General features: G+C 28.6%; 1 protein-coding gene across 1 annotated transcript; it reads left to right on the top strand.

Moving 5' to 3' along the window:
• The first annotated feature begins 15720 nt into the window (after nucleotides 1-15720).
• LOC120082995 (receptor-like protein kinase HSL1) lies at nucleotides 15721-19294 on the top strand. Its single transcript, XM_039038453.1, has 2 exons — nucleotides 15721-18515; nucleotides 18607-19294. The coding sequence occupies exons 1-2, from the start codon at nucleotides 15902-15904 to the stop codon at nucleotides 18996-18998; spliced, it is 3006 nt and encodes a 1001-aa protein (XP_038894381.1). The 5' UTR covers nucleotides 15721-15901; the 3' UTR covers nucleotides 18999-19294.
• The last annotated feature ends 4058 nt before the right edge of the window (nucleotides 19295-23352 follow it).

The raw sequence follows: 23352 nt of genomic DNA, 5'->3' as shown, positions 1-23352 counted from the left end.
ACAATTGTAACATCTACAAAGCGGGTCATATTCGTAGTGTCACCAAGATAAAGTACCCAGCCTTATCCATCTACTACAAACCATTTAGGTTATCACTAAAACATGATCCACTTGTATGTCTCTACATACATGGTTAAGCTACAGAATATAACCTTGGATGTTAATTTATTGTTTATGGGTTAATGCTATTATATGTCGAATAAAATATCTCATATTTTATTAAATAAATAAAATCGTTTGTACATTACAATTACCAACTATAGAACCTACGAAATTTAAGACATCAACCCCAACAATCTTGTACGCCCAAACCTACCAATTAAAAAAACAAACACCTCTGGTAAGTGCATGATAAAGTTAAAGTAGCAATAACAATTAAGATTAAACAAACCTGGAAAGAGAATGGGAATTCATACAAGCTGTATGACCCAGGTGACTTATTATTTGCGGGTTTCTTTTTGTACATTGCCACCTTCCCTTTGAATGTACCTTCCAAGCTACTCAGGATTTTTGTGAATATCATTTGGCCCTAGTCATAACTACAAAAATCCTCCCACTCATCAATCAATACCAACATGGTCCAGTCCATGTGTTGCCTTCGTTCTCTTCCCATCATGGTCAACTCAATGAAATAAAAAATAACCATCTTCATGCATCCTCATCGCTCTCAAACTGATAATCTAGAAAATCATTGTCCAACCCAGTCCCATTCATGTTGGACTATCTCCCAAATACAACTTCCTGAGCCTAAAAGCTCTCTCCTGATCAAAATCAACTTCACGTCTGGGTCTATATCTCAAACCTGTTATCAAACTTGTCCGACCAAAAGAAACCTTCTTCCCTAGCAACTTAAAATTAATAACGTCTTCTTTATCCTCTTGTACGTCCCGCGGAAGAATATAATGACATAGAGACCCATTAAAAACTAACTTCACATCCAAAAAAGGCCAAAAACAGTCTGCCTAAATATATACAACTGCCTATGTGTTAATTTCTTTTTAATATTTGAGACTATTTTCACCAGATGAGAACAACAAGTTAGATTTTCCGAAAAATGATTAGAATGTCATCTGTCACACAAACCATAAGCCATACATTCAACTCAACAATCAAATAGACAAAACAACAACAAAACAATATACATAAATATAGAATCTGGCTTAAATCTCAGTGAAGAACTCAGTGAAAAACTCGCCCGAGATCGTGCCTAATAATGAAAACTCGGGCCATTTACACCGGCGTGCCATGAGATTAAGATTTTCGTCCTATTCTGTATAAAATCTTAGGGATGAACTCAACCTACATTTACCCTGAGATCATATACAAAATTCCTAAAACTCAAAGGTAATAAATCCAATCTCGGTACACATCCAAATAATCACAAGCCCACTTCATCCTCAGCAAGATTCAAGCAAATTCAATCGAAATAGCATGGAAAAAATCCAAAAAAATCATCAATAATAAACTACATACACAAAAAAGGAACAAATATTGCAACATACACAATCATCCAGCCATATTTCATTGTATATGAAAGGGTTACGAGTATTGATCCATATACTTTAGATACATTCAAAAACCCTAGCAAACTTCTAATTATAAATGAAACAATATACTTAAAGAAGTAAATACCTCTAAAATAAGTAAGCTTAAGGATGCAAATAACCGTCGAGAAGGAAATTTTCATAGAGAAAGCAGGGATATCTTAGGCAAGTTGAGGAGTTGGATCGTCTGAATGGTTTCCGTGTATATAAAAAGGCTTTTTGAAAGTAAGGGTATTTTCGTCCTTTTACACGACTGGATAATTTGAAGTCATTATGTTTCAAACACAATCTTGGGCTCAATCTCACTCGAGAAGACCCGAGAAAAACCAATTCTACAAGATTTCAGAAAGCGTGTTATTTTTTAAATGCCAAAACTAAAGGGGGTTATTTTAGACAATTTCCCAAAAGAGGAAATTATTTCAAGATCTAGTTGGAAATTGATAAAGTTCGAATTATGAATTTGATAGATTAATTACAAAACAATAAAAAAGCTAGTAAAGACATTTTAGGATTCATAAATTCGAGTTCTTCTATTCGGAGTCAAAATTATGAATTTGATAGATTAATTACAGTGAGTTGTTATGGACATTTTAGGAATAATAGAAAATAAATTCAGGTATGCTCCATACATTTTTGCTATAATTCTGAAAAAGTTTCATGTTTTACTAGTCGAAACTGTAATTTTTGTGTTATAAGACCGAATCTCTCCATAATCAAAGCCATTCCTTTTGGCATTAGCATATATTGCATGAGGATCATCACATCCATAAACAAAAAAGCTATCACATGCTGATGGTATATGTTTAAGAATGATATTTATCTTTATTTTCTTTTGGACTATTTCTCAGTATTTCATTAACTCTTTAACTTACTTATATTATATTTCACCTTCCAATACTAAACTGACACGTAAAGACTCTCGGCCTTAAAATTAGTACCTTGCCTCATTTCTAATTGAGTGATTATTCCTCTTATCCTATATTATTGAGATTTTCTAAAATAATATATATATATATATATATATATATTTAGAATAGGTAATATTGTTTAAAGCAAAAAACAAACTTATTAATATTATAGTAACGTTTTGAAATTTATTATTGGAATAATGTAGTTTTATAGAAGGTATCTCATCCCTCGCGGTATTTTACTTATCCTCATCTCTTTGAGGAAGACTTAAATTTTTTTTTTTTTAAATTAAGGCATCTTCGTATCTTTAAAAGACAAAAATACATTAGAATGAGTTTTTAAAAATTACAAACGTAAGATACTCATCTTTGATCATATATGTGAATTTAAAGAAATCAATTTATAACCTAAACTTTAATTTTAATTATAATTTTTAACTAATAATTATATCAATTTAAATTTAAGCTTTCATGAATATATCAATTTATGTCCTCCATTATACTCTATATAGTAGACATCGTAGAGAGTTATGATTTTATTAATCGAACCTTAAATTTTCATAAACAAATCAATTTGTCCTTTCAATTATGAATACCTTTGAAAATCATTCATGCATCACTTCAAATCTTTTGTTTTGTTAATCTAGTATTTAAAAAGGTCTATATGTACTTGTAAGAAGTGATGCTTTGATAATTTCCAAAGTTAACCTTAATAAAAGGTTTATAGTAATCCATTTAATGACAATTTATGTTTTTAATATAAATATTGCGACGATGAACACATTTACATTTTTTGTTGTAAGAAAATAACTTCTAACCTTGAGATTGAGGAACAATTCTGCGTAACTTACAGCACTAGTCAAACAAGAATACATAAATTTTTTTAAAAAAATAAAAAATTGAAAACTCTCTTCCCGCACAATCGAGTTTTTTCCTATTATTCGAATGCCTGGGAGTGACTTTTAAATTATAAAAATCATTTTTATCATGTTCAAAATTACTATGAAACATGCATTTAATACTCAAAATTAATTTATTATTTTCTAGTGTCATTTTCATATTAACAAAATTGATCTTAAATGATAAAAAACATGTTTAGGAGTATTTTGAAAATGTCAAAAATGATTTGAACTATTTTAATATCACTCTCAAACATGCGGTGTAAGAGATATAGTAATTATGTGCAGGGTTCGATACCAGAGTAAAAATGATTTTTTTTTTTTTTCTGTTTAGGTAAAATATATATATATATATACAAATTCCACCAAAACTGAGTACCTCCACAAATTTTCAGAATTGCGCGTTTGTTTTTACTAATTAATAGTGATTTAATCACTTTATTGTTGTTTTATATTCCATTGTTGTGGTTCCTATTGGATTTCTTGATGGATATTTGTTAGCATTGGTGTATTTTATTCAGTGATAATCTAGCATTTGATAGATTTTTTAGATTATTTTTGTAAATGTTGAATTTGTTAGTATTAGATTCAGTATTTGCTGGGTTTTTAATTAGTTCAGTATTTGATGTTTTTTGTGTCATTTTAGCATTGGTTTGTTTTCTTAAAAAAATTAATTTAGTATTTGATGATTTGTTTTGATTATTTTAGCATTTGTTGGATTTTTTTAATTAATTTAGTATTAGATGACTTTCTAAAGATTATTTTAGTATTTATTGGATTTTTTAATCAGTTGAACACTTGTTGTTGAATATTTTAGATTATTTTAGTATTTGTTGGATTTTTTTAATTAGTTAAATATTTTAGATTATTTTTAGTATTTGTTGAATTCTTTTTTAATGAGTTTAGTATTCGATGAATATCTTATATTTTAGGCTTTGTTGGATATTTTAGATTAGTTAACTAAATTTAGCTTAAGAATCTCTAGTAGTCAATTTAATTAAATAATTATTTAGATAATTAATACTTTGATGGTTACGAAGGAGTGTGTATTAAAAGATTAGTTAATTTATATTTTGAAGTCTTAGGGTCCACAATGTAAGAAGTTAATAAGGTATAAATGGATGTCTTTTAATAGTGAGACCCACAAATTCTTTAAGCTAAATAAGGATTGCTATTATGATAGAGTATAGACACATTGATTTAACACCAATAATATCCGTAAAAGTTTATGTCAATATCAATTATTAATGAGCTAACGCTGAATTTAATGATTTAACATCATTCGAATTACTAGATTTGAACTAACTTATGAGTATATCATGTAAAATGAATCCATGATATTAAGTTTTATCGATACTAATAATGAGCTTACACATGAAAACAAACGCTAAAAAGTATGACTAAATCAAAAGTTTTTAAATAACAAAAATTAAATTGCAAATATATGCGACCTTATTGCTAAAACTACTATTCAAAATTGTCATGATGTTTGGTGAGATAATTAAAAGTAAAATTCTAAGAACACTTTAAATTGCTTTAAGAAAAAGCAAACACTTTTTTAAAAAAAAAAAAAATGGTTCCAATTACATTAGAAATGGCATACATAGTAGACATGAATTTAAACATACAATTTTTACTTTAATATGGTCACCATAAAATTCAAAAAGCTAATATATATAAGTTTGAACAATATGGGAAGAGATTCTTCAAAAGCACCAACCTCATCCCAATGGTATCAAATCCACTCACTTCAATCTTCATCACCATTTAGGATGCTTTCATATCCATTACACTCTCAAATTACCTCTTCAAATAACCATGAGAATCAATACAAAATATACTATTTCTCTTCATTCCATGACTATTATCTACACATACTACTTTTTAGCCTAACTACACAAGAAAATTTAAATAGTACATTTTACCTTTTTATAAATTATTCAAAATTATAATTTAAGTAGAAATTCATCTGAATGTTGGATAAAAAAATAAGTCTTGAAACAATGTGACAATGGTTTGAAATAAAATTAGAAACCAAATATTGTCACACCCGTTCCAAATTTTATTTTTTATCAAAGGTATAAATGGATGTCTTATGAGTATATCAATTTTTATATTTAGCATAAACTAGATTTATAAATTCCAGTTTTTTTTTTTTTTTGTTAAAGTACAAATATTGTTTATTTGATATGTAAGAATTGACAAGAGTAACTGGTATATATATATATATATATATATATAATAATAATAATAATAATTCTAATGAAAAAGATTGTTTTGTTTTGGCGTGCATACTAGAGAGCGTGACATTCGTCTAATTTTTCTCATTAATTACATGCCTTGGAGCATATACATAAAGTTTATAATGATGACATTTTTGTTCAATGATTTCTATTTCCTTTTCCATTCCAAAATAATTGTTATTTTAGTAAAGAGATTAAGTACACTCTATCTCACATTATCGACTTTTACTCTTTCTTTTTTATTTGATTTTGTAACATTTGCACCACTGAATTTATATATTTTAGTAGCTTGATTAATTAATTAATTGATTTTTATATGTATTATATTGTGTTGTATTAATTAATTTTTAAAAATATTTTTAAATATAGAAAAATGAATTAAAATACTTTAAAAAAATGTAACAAAATTTTAGAATCTATTAATAATAATAGATAGTAAAAGACTTCTATTGTGATATACCAATATCTATCATTGATAGATTCTAAAAATTTGTTATATTTATAAATATTTTCATGAATTTTTTTGTCTTAAATAAGATTTTTTTAATTTTATATGTATTTTTTTTTAATATTATCTTATGTTCATTTGATGTGTTTGGTGAGATTTGAGAAAAGTCAAATTTTTAGTTAAATTTAAATTTTAAACTTTATAATGGTTTCAAATTAATTATTTTAAAAAGAAAAATTCTCGAAAAACAAACCGATAAACTTTTAATGTAATCTAAGTGTCAGTAATTTAAACCTCAATTCAATTTCCACTTATTCATCGGCAAGTAAATTCATAATTTTCAATAAAACAAAGGTTTTCACAAAAATAAGTTCACCCATGCACAACAAACTAATAACATTTTTAAAACTCATAAATTTCAATAAAAAAAAAAAATAGTGAGTGTTTTTTTCTTCTAAAAAAAATCAATTTTTCAGTTTTATATAGATTTAGTCAATGCACAAGAACCAATTTTTTTAATAATACATGGAGCGAAAATTTACCAGAAGGCTAAATTTTTTAAAAATTTATAGTTAAAATTACAACACTTGTACAAAATTAAAAATTAAATTAATTAAGTCTTACTATTGTTGATCACTATTAAAATTAAATTTAAAATTTCACTTCATAATTATTTTAAATTGATTAATACAATTAACACCAAAGACTAAATGTTAGTATTTAGTGAAAAATCAAGATTACAAGATTAAGTCTTAAGACTTATGAACCAAGTTGAAACAAAACTAAAAATCCCAAAGTCAAAATTGTAATGTTTTAAAACATATAAATCAAATTGAGATCAAATTTAAAATTTAAAGATTAAGGGGGCATTGGGGTCGTTGAGTTGGTTATTACAACCCGTGGTTATTATAGTTTGTGAGTTATAATAGACTGTGAGTTGGAATAGTCTATGTTGGGGGCACAGAATATTTTAGTGAGGGTTATAATAATTTGTGTTTTGGATTTAGATTGCTTTTGTGTGGTAAGAAGTAGTAAACATTGTAACAAATAGGGAAAGAGATGAGATAGGAAGTAGTAAATAGTGTAACAAAAATATATCTTAAGCAGAGTATTGCTTACGTCAATTATATATTATAAATAGTTGTAAACACTACTATTATATTTGAAGTTCCAATTCATAATAGCTCACCCCACTAACTTCAAGGAATCAAGGATCAAACTGTTGAGTTTTGACAAAATATTATAAATGTAGTTGTCCCACATAAAAAAATTCAAACATATCATGGGCTCCAAGTACTATAAAAAAAAGCCTATATTTTTTGTTTCAAGTCGTTTTATTTATAAACACTTTAAGTTTAGGTGTGTTAGCGCTAATTAAATTTTCTTGATGTATTTTATAGTTTGAGAGTGAAAAAAATAGTGCAAGTAGCATAAAAATTATGTAAGAATGCTCTAGTTATTGAGATTGAGAGAGAGAATTATTTTGTGTGATTATAATGATTTTTCATATGGTAGATTTTTTCTATTTGTGATTTTTTCTCCGATTTAGAGTTTTTTCACGTTAATTTTTGTATATCAAATTTTATTCTTTTCTTTTAATTTCTCTGTTATTATTATTTTAATCGTGAGAGTTTTTTTTTTCTCCAACAAGAATAGTCATGGAACATATAATATTTTAAAATTCAACGACCGAATAAAAATGAAACTGGAAATCTATCAACCAGCTATTTGAAAAAAAATGAACAAAAGATATTATTTTGCAAAATCTTTTTAGTTTAGTACTGCACTACTTTTAAATAATAACCATCCTATGGAAGAGAGTGACCGTGGCAGGCGGTCAAAAGTGGCAAAGAAGCAAGCGGTCAAATTTCCAATGGACATTCAGTAACATTTAATTGGATTATTTCCAAACTGTTCTCATATTTATTACAACAAAATGCCTACAATTTTCAAATATTAGGAACTGATACGACAGTTTTTACTTTTTTTTTTTTTTTTTTGCACATATTTTCTCTTTGGAAACTGTGTCCAAAATATATAAATCTTTTCCTCTGTTTCATCTTACTTTTCCGTAGCTTCTTCGAATCTTTTGTTTCAGATTCTTTTTCTGATTATCTATTTTTATCCCAAATAGGCAACAATTATTATTATTTTTTATTTATTTTTTTTCAGATTTTCTCCGTAGCATTTTTCTTTAAAATTTAGTAGAAAATAGGAGTTTTTTTTTCCATCTTTTTTAAAAAACAATCAATCCATATGTCTGGTCACAACAATTAGACAAACATTATGGCCATACCTAATAATTGGAAGTTTGGTATATTGTTATCCTAATTTTAAAAATTGTCGGTAATGAATTGATGAGTAATTGTTTTATTGTTTTATGTTTTGAATATAACTACACATGATTATTGATAATGTTATATGTTTTATGTTTTCCCCTTTTAAAATCCCAGACAAAGATATACCTAGGGAGCAGCATGTTATTAATATTGTATTTAATTCATCTATAGCTTTTGCAAAAATTAAGAACAATAATTTCTTGGAATTTCCTTAAAAAGTTGAATACAGACCGAAATTATTGTTAGTAGTTGATAGGGAAAACATCAATTTTGACCAATTAACTTCCTAGCTTGTAGCAATTTCGAACCTAAATTTTTAGGTCAATCAATCTTTACATTATAAAACTGTTGTGTTACAATTTTAGGACCCATTTGAATTTACTGAAAAAAAAAATATTTTTCAAAAAAGTTATTTTTTTAATTTTCACTCTTTTGATAAAAAAAAATATGTAAAATAAACTTTGAAAGGAATTCCAAAACTATTGTGAGTAATTGTCAACACTCTAATTTGTTTCAAAATTATTTATTTTCAAAATTAAACGCTTGAAAAATTAATTCAAATGCACTTTTAATCTTCTAGTGAGTGTCATTATAATAGTTTGCTCTCATAGTTTAATGAATTATAAAACATGTGAAATTGATAAATTGATAATTTTTTCTCAGAGAAAAATAACATTAGAGCTAATTTTTTGACATTTATGGATTTTGGAAATGTTATCAAGTAGTTAATATGTGCATGGTCGAACTTATTTTTGTGCAAAACTTTATTTTATTGAAACTAATGAGTTTAAAAGGTTTTTCTTTTATTATTTTTTGTTAAAATAAGTTCGTGAATTAGCGAAAAGTAAGCTTAGAATTAAGATTAAAATACTTATATAAATTTAGAGTTAAAATCGATGAAATTAGAAGTTTAGGATCTAAATTAATACGAATTTGATGTGAAAATTGATTTTCCTTCACCTATATTATCAAAATGATTGTTAAAAATGTTTTACGGAAGAGTAAAGAAACAGGCGTTGAAAAAGGTAGAGGCAAATCTTTGTTCTCATTATTCATCATGAAATTTACCACATATAATGGGTAATTATGTGGTTTTTTTTTTTTTTTTTCTTCCATCTTCAAAATAGCTTTCAAAATGGCTTTAACTCGAAGCATGCTCTGGTATAAAAAGAGGGGGAAAAAAAGTATCTTTTAAAGGTTTTTGCAAGATGGTCATAATGGAAATAAGAGCATTGTCTCACACCTAACAATTTTAGATGATGAGAAATCTTATTACTCTTAAGTCTAATCTATGCCTCTAAGAAAAAAGAACGAATACTCCAAGTTAAACATACCAAAAGTACTTATAAATTATTCTTTTGACCTTCTCAATATATTTTTCACGTCGAAAGAGTGTTAATTAACGTATCAAAGTTTATGAGTTGAAATATAAAAGATTCTCGATCGAACGTCTCTAAAGATTCGAAATAGACACAATATTCCATAAATTTAATCTAACATGATAAGAGCAAATTAAAACAAAAAAAATGATTTAGTTATTTTTGTGAGTTTTCATTTTCATTTTGTTTTATTAAGATGTATATGTATGCCATAATTGTTTGTGTTTTGATATGCATGATAATTGATGTACAAGTGTTATTTGTTTTACCAATTTTGTTTATCAAAATTAAAGTTGTATAATTTTATAGTATTGATAATCTTTTAATGCTTTTAATTAATTCAAATTTATCTTTTTATTATAATACGTGTATGTTTTAATATTTTTTTATTATTCAATTTCTAAATAGTTTGTCAAAAGTGAGAGCACAAATTATAATCATAAATTAAAATTATTATTATTTAACATACTGCTATATTAATGGATATATCAATCAAAAGTTAGAAGTAATATTGATAATTAAAAGTTCTAACTAAATCGGCAATAAATCATTAAATAACAATAAATTAATAATTTCTATCTAATATTTAAGATAGCATAAAATATAAATCAAAATTTATTTAGTCCCATGTAATCAATTAAAAATAACTAGAATGATTAATTAATCTTATTACATCAATTAATTATGTAATATATTTATTTTAGAAAACCATTCTATACGGAGGGAATGAGAAAACTAATGTTTGGATGAATTTTTAAGTTTCTAAAACAATGATATCATAGATTTTCAAAAGTGAAATCTAAAAAACAGACTAATAAATGCCTATGTTAAATAGCAAAACTCGAGAACAAATAATCAATTTTTTGTTTTTGTTTTTGTATTTTTTCCTTCTACTACCACTAAATTTTATTCTCTCGAAAATTGAATAGTAAGATATTTAATATTTTTAACATAAGTGTGAAATGACAAAATAAGTCAATTAGTATAAAATTGTTCATATTAATTTTAAGATCGAGGTTAAATTCCTCTATCCACGGGATATAATAGGATTTATAAATTGATAAATTTACAAAATTTTAGTGTTTAAATTAATAAAATTAAAACTTTAGAATTTTAATCGATACAACTTCAAATGTTTAGTAGTATAATATAATTTTTTTTCTTTAAAGTAATTAAAAAAAAGCTAAACATATAAAAGACAACATTAAAAAAAATGTAAAAGAAGGAAAAAGAAGCATGGAAAGTGAGAATAATGAAACTGCTCACTCCATGTTCTTTGAAGAGAGAGGAATTATATATATATATATATATATATATATTTGTGGTATTTTTGGAGGAAAAAAAATGAAATAGCAAGATTTTAATGAGTCAAATATACAGTAAATCCATCATTGAAATGCAATATCAGCCGTCGGATCGTATGAAGGCTCCAAAGATCGTACGGCCACTTGTGTTTACATCCTGATGTGATCGACATCCATCCACGCCCTGTCCCACCCTTTTAATCCATCCATTACATTTCCATTAACATGTTTTCATTAATTACAACATTCAATGACAAACTTTATAATATATTACATGTATTATACTTCTACCAATGATTCATTATTATTAATTTAAGACTCAATTCCAACATAAATTTAGTACATAAGCTACCCTATATACCTCTATAAAAAAGATAATAATTCAAAAGACCTACGGAATATATTATTAAAAGAGATTGTTAAAGTGTAATTGACAGTTTTTCGCTATTAGATTTACGAGAGAGAAATTAGAAGTGTATCTTAATTTTGTATTCCATTGTGTTATCAATTGAACAAATATCTTGAAATCTACTTCTCGTGATACTTAAAAGTTTAAAAGTGCAAATTTTGAAACATATGGATCAAATTGAAGCAAAACTCAAATGTCAATGGTAAAATTACAACATTTTGAAACTTAAGAACTATATTGAAACTTAACTCAAAACTTAAAGACTAAATATGTAACATTTTGAAATCTATGGACTAAATAGAAACTATACTTAAAACTTATGGACCAAAAAGATATTTTTCTCATTTTTCTATATGTGAAATTTCATCATTTCAAAATCTCACTAATGTATGCCTTTTGAATCAATGGCATGCTAATAAAACATTAATAAATACTCAATTTTTAATTTACACCCCTAAATAATCGTTGTATCAGTTAAAACCTATGAACTTGTCATATTATATATTTGATTACGTTTCGTTTGAATAAACATAGTGTGAGATTGATAATTCTATCAACTAATTCCATAAATTTTCATAAAGAAATCAATCTAAACTCTTCATTAGAATCTTGTTTGAAAATTGTATCTTGTATCAATTAGTCTAAATTGATTCATTTATGACAATTTAAGAGTTTAATGGAAATAATTATGTCTCATGTGAAATTTTTCATTCGAAATTTAAATGATGATGCAATTGATATTCTTACGAAAAAATTAAATTTAAATTGGTATAATTATTAGTTTAAAATTTTAGTTGATATAATGACAAATTTTGTAGGTATAAATTGTTCCGCTTAAAAGAAAATGAGGTCTTCTTATTTATTTATTTTTTTTTCTCCTTCAAAACATTATTTTAAATTTTAACTTTCACTTAATAACCACCCAACACAATAATAAGAACAACAACAATTTGATGACCAATATTTCTTTTAACATGTAATGTTTAAAGAGGATTGATTGCAAATTCCCTTTAATATCTCTAATTTTTATCACATCCTGATAGAGGAAAATAAAACAGTTCACGCCATTGCTGCTTTGGCATCCTCTCAAAATTGTTTTTTGCTTTAGAAAGATGTTTTTCCTAAATGTATTATCCCTCTTCTTTTTGACGAGAAGTTGAAATAGTTATTGATTGTGGCTGTTTTGGTTTCTCTGGTCTAAAAAAAAGGATTTGTTAAAACAAATAACAATTTTCTAAGCTTAAGTACAATGTGCACATTATCATTGAGTGGGACTAACATTAACAAAGGTATACCATGGTAATATTAATAATCATCAAAGCTGATTGTAACCATTTCAATTTTGGAAATATTTGTATCCATGACCGAAGTTATATATATTATTTGAAATTACGTTCTTTTTTAGTTTGTAAAAATGAAACTGAGATTTGAAACACATTCATTAAAAAATAGATAACAGACTTGATAGGTAAAACTAGTATTTATAAGTTTAATTTAAAAGAAAAAACAAAAGATAAAAATTCGGATAAAATGAAGTTTAAATTGTTTTAAAATTCGAATATCGAAATATATCAAATAGGTCAACAAGGAATTAGTGATCCAAGTAACACAGCACATGAAAATGTTTAGGAGATGAGATGAGATGAGTTGAGATGTGAACTCAACTCATCATTTGGGAGGTGAACTTCATATGTCATCGACATTTTATACCATGTCTATCAACAGTGCACCTAGCCATAATCACCATTGATGCCTTATTGCTCAACTCTAACAACCACCTTCAACGACTACTTCTACGGCTAAACCCAGTGACTACCTCGACAATCAACTTCGGTGACCACCTCTGATGTCCAACTTTGGTAACATCCAACCACCACCGTTGATGGGCAACTCCTATGACTATTATTTTAATTATTACTACTACAAAATTGAGTTTTGTTGACGTACGTGTTTTTTTTTTTTTTTTTGACTAAACCTTAATTTAAAGTTTAGAAATAACTACTAATTTAAAAATACATATAAAACATCAATAAAGGTTAATATTTAAGTTGATACACATAATTACCAATAAAAATACTGTTGTTAACACAAAAGTACTCAAGTTTGGTCAAAATGTTGAATTTTCTATTTTTTTAATTAGTTTATAGTATTTTATAGTCGTTCTTTATAATAACTTAACATTAATAAAATCACTTTTTATCATTTAAGAAATCAAACAAGCTTGTATGTAAAAACATTTTTGAGAAATAATTGTGAGACACATAAATATTTTTATTTAAAAATTTTATTATCAAAAGTGTCAAAATAAATATGGCCTAACTAGAAACATCACATATGTACAAAATTGTAAAATAATTACTTATTTAAAAAAAAAAATTAAAATGCACGATCCAAAAATAAACCTTAAACCATATTTCCCACACCTTCTAGAAATATATGTGTGCTTAAAAGACCATAAATAAATTGTAATCTATAGTTTATTATAAATATATGTAAATTTATTGAATAAAAAAATTTCAAAATAAAAACAATCATCGTAGAAAAATCATTTATGTAAAAAAAATTGCAACAGAAAATTCACCCCAAATATCTAAAATGCAGACGTACAACTAAACTTAGCGCCTCAAGTAACCTTTATTTACTTTGTTACCATGACAAACGAAACAAGATAGTAATATTCAATTTTAACATTACACATGGAAAAAATTAATTCCCATGGTTACTTTAATATAGACAGGACAATAATAAACAAATCAACATGACACATGAAAAAAAAATTATTTCACATTGTTATGTTTCATTGAATCATTAAATACAATTGACAAAATTCAACCATTATTAAATTGTATAAACTAATTTTAAAGAATATTGTTAATAGAAAAATGGCTTACATGTTATTTTGATTTTTTTAGTTCAACCATACCTGCAAATTTTGTAAATTTCCAGAGGTTGAAAAAACACTATTAATCTCAAAATTTTATGAAAATAATATTTGTCTTTTTTCTTTTTTTTCTTTTTTACATGTGAGATAAAAAAATCAAATATTTGACCTCGAGATCGATAATACAAGCTTTATACTAGTTAAATTACGCTCATTTTGACAATAATATTTTTATCAATAAACTTTAATCGGTAAGGATCTAATCATTGTATTTTCAATTTTTGTAACAATTCAGTCCCTAACTTTAGTATATAATAATTTAATTATTGTACTTTCAAATTTGTTACAATATAATCCATTTTTTTAACTAATATTATCAAAATGAAATGTCAATTTTTTTTATCATTTAATAATGTATACGTTGTATAACTAAAATACTTATCATGTATACTTTGTATAACTTATAAACACATCATTCCTAGTTTTCATGTTAGGAAACTAAATCATTATAAATTTTAATATATAAAAATTAAATCCTTACAAACTAAATGTATAGATTAAATTGTTACAAAGTTAAAAACATACCTATTATATTATTAACCGAATTGGACACGACTCACTTGATATAAAGCTTATATATCGTCGACTGCAAAGTAGAGACGTACATGGGTTGTGTTGTGGATTTTTTTTTCGGATCAATCTAAAAATTCGGATTGGTTGGGTTAACAACCCAAAAGAACCAAACAGACCCAAAATTTGGGTGAGAGTCGAGTCGAGTCATTAGATTATTGTTTTTTTTCCTTACATATTTAAAATACTTAAATTTATCCACACTAATAACTAAAATCTCACAAATCTCAAATGTTAAATATCTTATCCACGATATCTATGATAAATTTTAAACTAAAATAATATTTTAAAAATAAAATATTAAAAATTCATAAAATCACTAATTTTAAAAGAAATATATATATATATATATTATTAAGTCTGATTGGATAAAAAAAAATTATTCAACTTAAGACCGAATCCAATTCGAACAAAATAGAAAAAAATTAATCCCATCTGAAAACAAAACTAATCTAACTCAATAATTATAATTTCGATTAGATAGTCTAGTTTATTTGAGTTTCCGATCATTTGAACACTCCTACGTCGGAGACCAAAATTTGATATGTAATTCACATATTGATAAAAAAAAAATGTAAAAGAAATAAATTAATATTTACAAATCAAAATTCACTAAATTGGCACTCGATCAAAAGTGTAGGGATGAAAAATGATTTTTAACCATTTTTTAATATATCCATTAAAAAAAAGAAAAAAGAAAAAAAGGAAAACTCGTTTTAAGAATTTATTATTCTTCATGCTCTCTTCCATGGCAGCTGTCGCTGGGTCTGAGCAGGAGGGGCTCTGAAACAAAGCTCTCATCCTTTCTTCTTCCCTGAAAACTCCTCCTTCCCCCTTTCCCCTTTTTCCCTTCATATATTCATCTTCTTCCTCAAACCCTAAACCCTTCCATTTCTACTCACGGAGAAGCACCAACAATGCTTCTTAACCCCCTCTTCCTCCTCTTCTTTTTCTTCTTAATCTTCCTCTCAAACCCTTCTCTTCTCTCCTTCTCTCTAACACAAGAAGGTCTCTATCTTCACACCATCAAGCTCTCTCTCGACGACCCAGATTCCTCTCTCCGCTCATGGAACGACCGCGACGACACTCCCTGTTCCTGGTTTGGCGTCTCTTGCGACCCTCAAACCAACTCCGTCCACTCTCTCGACCTCTCTAACACCAACATCGCCGGCCCATTTCCTTCCCTCCTTTGCCGTCTCCAGAATCTCTCATTCCTCTCCCTTTACAACAATTCCATCAACATGTCCCTTCCCTCTGCTATTTCCGACTGTACCAGTCTCCACTATCTCGACCTCTCCCAGAATCTCCTCACCGGCGCGCTTCCGAGCTCGATTTCTGATCTCCCCAACCTTCGTTACTTGGATTTGACAGGGAATAACTTCTCCGGCGACATTCCGGAGAGTTTCGCCCGGTTTCGGAAGTTGGAAGTTCTGTCTCTTGTTTATAATCTTCTCGATGGGCCTATGCCGGCGTTTCTCGGCAACATTACGTCGTTGAAGATGTTGAACCTGTCTTATAACCCGTTTGTGCCGAGCCGGATCCCATCGGAGTTTGGGAATTTGACGAATCTTGAGGTGCTCTGGTTGACTCAGTGTAATTTGGTTGGGCAAATTCCGGAGTCTCTTGGTCGGTTGAAGCGGCTTACTGACTTGGACTTGGCGTTGAATAATCTTGATGGGCCGATTCCGAAGTCGCTAATGGAGTTGAGTAGTGTGGTTCAGATTGAGTTGTATAATAACTCGTTAACGGGTGAGTTGCCTTCTGGGTTTTCGAATCTGACTTCATTACGACTGTTTGACGCTTCGATGAATGGTTTGACTGGGGTGATTCCGAATGAGTTGTGTCAATTGCCGCTTGAGAGTCTCAATCTCTATGAGAACAAGTTTGAAGGGAAGTTACCGGAAAGCATTGCCAACTCGCCGGGTTTGTACGAACTCAGACTGTTCAGTAACCGGCTCACTGGCGAGTTACCGCGAAATCTTGGAAAGAACTCGCCGATGAGATGGATGGATGTTTCTAACAACCAGTTTTCGGGTGAAATCCCGGGGAATTTGTGTGAGAAGGGAGAGTTAGAGGAGCTTCTCATGATCAACAACCAGTTTTCCGGCGAGATCCCGGCGAGTTTGGGTTCGTGCGAGAGTCTTACGAGGGTGCGATTGGGTTATAATCAGTTTTCCGGCGAGGTACCGGCGGGATTTTGGGGGCTCCCACATGTGTATCTGTTAGAACTGGTGAGTAACTCGCTTTCTGGGAAGATTTCTGATGCCATTGCCACTGCTAAGAACCTTTCGATTTTCATTATCTCTAAGAACAACTTTACTGGCACGTTACCGGCGGAGATCGGACGGCTGGAAAATCTTGTGAAGTTGCTAGCGACGGATAACAAACTTACTGGATCATTACCAGGGAGTCTTGTGAATCTTAGGCATCTTTCGAGTTTAGATCTTCGGAATAATGAACTCTCTGGGGAACTTCCCAGTGGAATCAAATCGTGGAAGAATCTCAACGAACTCAATTTAGCAAACAATGGATTCACCGGCGAAATCCCTGAAGAAATCGGAAACTTGCCTGTTCTTAATTACCTTGATCTGTCTGGAAATCTGTTTTCTGGGGATATCCCTCTTGGGTTACAGAATTTGAAACTCAATCTTCTCAATTTATCTAACAATCGCTTGTCAGGTGAGCTTCCTCCATTTTTAGCTAAGGAAATCTACAGAAATAGCTTTTTGGGGAATCCAGATTTGTGTGGACATTTTGAAAGTTTGTGCAACAGCAAAGGTGAAGCTAAAAGCCAAGGCTCTCTCTGGTTGTTGCGATCCATCTTTGTTCTTGCCGCTATTGTGTTTATCGTCGGTGTCATCTGGTTTTACCTCAAATACAGGAAGTTTAAGATGGCAAAGAAAGAAATGGAGAAGAGCAAATGGACATTGATGTCCTTCCACAAGTTGGATTTCAGTGAATACGAGATCTTGGATTGTCTTGATGAAGATAACATCATAGGTAGTGGATCTTCTGGTAAAGTTTACAAAGTTGTGCTTAACAATGGTGAGGCTGTTGCAGTGAAGAAACTGTTTGGAGGGATGAGGAAAGAAGGCGAAAAAGGCGATATCGAGAAGGGTCAAGTTCAAGACAATGCCTTCGAAGCCGAAATCGATACTTTGGGAAAGATTAGGCACAAAAACATTGTGAAGTTATGGTGCTGCTGTGTTACAAGAGACTACAAGCTTTTAGTCTATGAATATATGCCTAATGGAAGCTTGGGAGAGTTGCTTCATAGTAGTAAAAAAGGGCTGCTTGATTGGCCTACTAGGTTTAAGATAGCTTTAGATGCCGCAGAAGGACTTTCTTATCTTCATCATGATTGCGTCCCTCCGATCGTACATCGAGACGTTAAGTCAAACAATATCTTGTTGGATGGTGATTTCGGAGCACGGTTAGCCGATTTCGGTGTAGCTAAAGTCATCGATTCAACCGGGAAAGGACCTAAATCCATGTCAGTTATCGCAGGATCTTGCGGTTACATTGCACCTGGTTAGTAAATCAAACTTGGTCTTTACTACATGATTAGACAATTTAGTTAATGCCCATTTTTCCTAATAGTCCTATTTTGATAATCTTGCAGAGTATGCTTATACACTCCGAGTGAATGAAAAAAGCGATATATACAGTTTTGGCGTGGTGATCCTCGAGCTAATAACTGGGAGGCTCCCGATCGATCCAGAGTTTGGGGAGAAGGACTTGGTGAAATGGGTGTGTTTCACATTAGATCAAGACGGGATCGATCAAGTGATAGACCGGAAACTGGATAGCTGTTTCAAGGAAGAAATATGCAGAGTCCTTAACATTGGGCTGCTATGCACCAGCCCTCTTCCCATAAACAGGCCATCGATGAGAAAGGTGGTGAAAATGCTGCAAGAAGTTGGGGCAGAGAATCAATTGAAAAGCAACAGTAAAGATGGAAAGTTAACTCCATACTATTATGAAGATGCATCAGATCAGGGAAGTGTAGCTTAGAACAAAACACAGTTTGATTGCATAAAAGAAGAAAGCTTTCAGTTTATACAAAATTTTCTTTTAAGTTTTTCAACTCAACTCCATATTCCCGCTGGTTTGGTGTTCTTTTTAAATGGAAAAGAAAGAATTCAGGTGGATGACTATGAGAAGATGCCAAAAATAGCAGCATTGTTGACAGCAATTTATATGTAAATTTGTTTGCTTTGCTGATGATATTCAAACTGTTTAATTGTTCTCTTTTTTTTTTTCTAACACTAATGTAGTGTAATTTTATATATATATGTAGTTTAAGAAAATTATGGTTTTTATTATTTTACAGCAGAAAAAATTAATTAATTATTTATTGAAGTATTTTTGAAAAGATCCCAAAGAGAATCTTTGGTAATTAATTCCCATGTGAGGCGCTTGGACCATGCCTGTTTTGTATGACATAAAAAATAAAATATAAAAATCCTGGATTTCGACAAAAGTAGATGAGGTTAATTTAATTACGGTTTTGTAAGTTGAGTTTGCCAATGTTGTTACAAAATTATTGGGTTCTTAATTTAATCACACTTATTCAAGTAGAGTTTTACGAAGGTGTTACAAAATTATTGGTTTCTTAAATGTTTAAATAGTTGAATCAAACGCATTAATGACCTTTTGAATTTTGACATAATTATAAAAAGCATTTTAAAAAAAATAAATTATACTGATTATTTATAGCTTTCTTTTTTTTCCTAATCATTTTGTTTCTTGTATTTTGACTATTGAAAACTATCTATGTTTCTTTTCTCTAAATTTCTTTATCACAATTTTTTTAAGAAATCATGTGAAATCTAAGCTAAATTTGAAAAAAAAGTTGCTAAAATTATTTTTAGTTTAAAATTTTGGTTTGAAAAGTCCGTTGTATTTTAAATTTAATTTTAAAAAACCAGAAACAAATCAAGTAAATTATAGGTGTATTAGAGAAAAATTCATAGTCAATCAAACTCCTATTGCCTATCGGTTTAAACGAAATGAAAAAAAATTGCTTAGACTACATTATAAGTCATGTTCGAAATTGATTGAATTAACTTATTTACCAGTAAATATAAAATTAATTTAATTGAGAAAAAAAAAATTTATTCAATGTAGCTATTCAAATATGACAACCTCGTAATAACCATTTTGTGAGAATTTGAAAAGCCTGCTCTCCCAAAATTTTTAAATATGAGTAAAAAATTGAGTTTTTGGTAAAATATTAGAAGTGTTCTAGTTAAAAATACTCTAAATTTAGTGTGCTAACTCTAATTAAATTGAATTAAGTTAATTGGTGGGTGGGACTGTAAAAAAAGAAAATGATTGGGTTGGGTTGTAATGTAGTTATGGTTGTGGGCAGAGAAGAAGCATTTAAATGAACAAAATCTGCAATTTGCAGAAAGTTGGTTGCGTTGTAGAGAAGTAGTGGCGGTAGGTTGCCTTCTTTTATTTCCTTTATAATTTTTTTTTATTTTATAATTTTTTTTTTTTAAAAAAAAAACAAACAGACCAACATGGAATCAAATCGATTGCATTCAAAATCCTTTCTTGTAGTATATTAAAAATTTAAATTCCATTATTTTTTTGTGCATTTAATACAATTTAATTTCATCCCTGACAATTTTGCTTAAAGTTTCAACCACTTCTACAATGGGAATGGAGGTGAAAGCGATAGATAAAAATGAGAGCAGTCGAGAATACAAATCAATAATTAAATTTCACCCCCACATATCTTTTTAATTAATTTTTTGGTCATGGTACTAAAGCAAATGTGGTGTTTGAATTTGTGTTTTCTGATTTTACACTGGGTTCATTTTGAAGTTATAATGTTAGGACAATTCTAATTTGAATATAATTTAATTCATTAAAACATATGTCCTCAAATTTTCAGCCCCCACTTATTATGGAACTCAAAAAGAAAAATTACAATAATTTATTCGCTTAAGTTTCTAGGTTTAGCAGTAATATTAGTTGAATTACAAATTTGTTGGAAATTTGTGCCATAGTTCAAATCTTAGAATTTGTTCTTATGGTTTAATTTTATAATTTAATGAAAATTTTAAAATAAAAGGGTTATGTATAAACATAAAGGCTAAATTATAGAAAATAATATTCTTGGATTTTGTATTTTTATTTTAAAAATATATTTTTACTTTCAAAAGTTTCAGTAATATCTCATACTTTGATTTTTGGACTTTGTAGAATTTTGTAAGATTTTTTTACTTGAACCTGAACTTTTGTGTTTTATTTGGTATGTTTAGAAAATTGACGTAAGAATAAAAGAAATTGAGAAAAAATGAGCATATTTATATAAAAATAATAATATTTTATTAATCGTAAAAGCATTTTTAAACTTTCCTTTTAAAAGGTTAAAGGTAGTAATTGAACTTTGTAAAATTCGGATGTACTTTTAAATTGAGATATCGACAATTTATGTTCAAATATTAACGGCAAGAACATTTGAATTTTTTCTGGAAAGTTCAAAGATATTAAGGAAACTTTCAAAAGAATAGAAATATTTTGAAACAAAGTTCGGATACATTCCATCCCAAACTATTGAATATGATATTTTTAAAGCTTTTATAAAAGTTTAAGGATGTTATTACAATTTTTTTATTATTATTATTATAAAGTACAAAGCTTATGTGTGTGTGTGTTTTTTTTTGAAATTTGAAAAAGAAAATTTGCACTTTTTTTAAGAATATAATTTTCTGCAATATACATTTTCTTTGACAAGAAAAAGAGATATTAAGGCAATGTTTGACAGAGAAAAAAAAGAATTTGCACATTTGGATAGTCGAGGCTGCAATCCAACCGTACGATCCCGCCGCCTGCTGCGTCTGCACTTCGCCGCTGTCCGTCCATTGCAATATAGCCTCTTCGCATCTTCAGTTAATGCCCTCCACTTTTCTCTCTCCGCCCCCCCCCCCCCCCCCCCCCCACATTATTTTTTAATCCTCAAATTTTAGACAATTAGAATAGTTGGTCCATAAATTTTCTAAACATATCCTTTTAATTCACGACTTTCTAAAATAGGTACATTTAGTCTATAAATTTATAAAATGTATGTTTTTATTCTCCAAATTTTTACCCTTTCAACTTTGATGAATTCCTACTTTGTTCTTCATCGAATAGTTACAAATTGTACTAGAAGATACTACTTTTCAAATAGAGGTGGTTATACATTGTATCGACGCATCTATTCATATATGTGTGCCATTCAAATTGTAGATGTGAAACATCACGATCTATTAGTAGGGATGTGTCTAAAATGTTCTTTATAAAAAGATTCTTCCGTAAATAAAGTTCATTTGATTAAATATTTCTTTCCTTCTTTACTTTTCTTAGAAACCATTTCTTTCATATTATCACTCATAGGTAATGAATTATTTTACAATGTCATTTATTTATCAAAGTTTTAATTTGTTATTTTTTAATGCAATAAATAAAGGAATATGATATTGTTTATTTTCTTATTTTCGTTGTCCATAATTAATTAAGGTCGAATGTTTTGCTCTTTAGTAAAAGTTTTAATTTGTTATTTTTGACTGTGGTAAATAATGAAATTTTAAATTGTGAAGTATGATGTTGTTTATTTTCTTATTTCCGTTTTCCATAATTAATTAAGATCGAATGTTTTGTTCTTCAATATTGCTATTTTTTTTATGCATGCTAAAGTCTCAAATGAAAACGAAGATAGTATACACTATTTAAACTTCGACAAGTTTACATGAAATATTAGTAAAATTCGTAGAGAATGGTATCGAATGCAGGGTATGTGTTTAAATATGTCTACGATCATCACTCTTCCCACAATAAAACTATTGATGTGATTAAGGAATTTAATACAGGAAGCATATTTTCCACCTTTTATATATTTATTATTGAATGTTGGATTATGCTCCAGTGGTAAAGAGATGTTTCTAAAATGTTCTTATAATGAGCTTTCCCTATATTGAATGTCCTATTTATTAAATACTTATTTATTTCTTTCTTTTTCTCTTAGAATCAATCTCTTCTAGAAACATTAAGGGAGTGTTTGGGATAAGAGTGAAATAGTGAGAAGTAAGGAGTTATGAATGGAGAGTTGTGAGCTCTTAAGACTCACATGTAAGAAGTTGACAAATTATAAAGTTGATGTGATTTTAGTAGTGAGACCCACAAACTCTTTGGACCAAGGAGTGAAGTTCACAAACTACTACTTCCATACTCTACTTTTTAACTCTTTCGGCCAAACACATCATAAAGATCTACTCACGAAATAATCAATCATCTTATCGTGCCACTTATTTATCACAATTTTAATTTAGAAACTCAGTCATTTCACTTGCATATGTATTTTTTAATTTTAATT

This window comes from Benincasa hispida, chromosome 8, assembly GCF_009727055.1.
Source record: "Benincasa hispida cultivar B227 chromosome 8, ASM972705v1, whole genome shotgun sequence".
In the NCBI taxonomy this organism is placed as follows: Eukaryota; Viridiplantae; Streptophyta; class Magnoliopsida; order Cucurbitales; family Cucurbitaceae; genus Benincasa; species Benincasa hispida.
This window is presented reverse-complemented; position numbering and strand designations above follow the sequence as displayed.

Bases quoted from the DNA above. Each gene is read 5' to 3' on its own strand.
- LOC120082995 (XM_039038453.1), top strand. From the start codon at position 15,902: ATGCTTCTTAACCCCCTCTTCCTCCTCTTCTTTTTCTTCTTAATCTTC. The intron at 18,516-18,606 runs GTTAGTAAATCA...ATAATCTTGCAG, and splicing joins TTGCGGTTACATTGCACCTG to AGTATGCTTATACACTCCGA.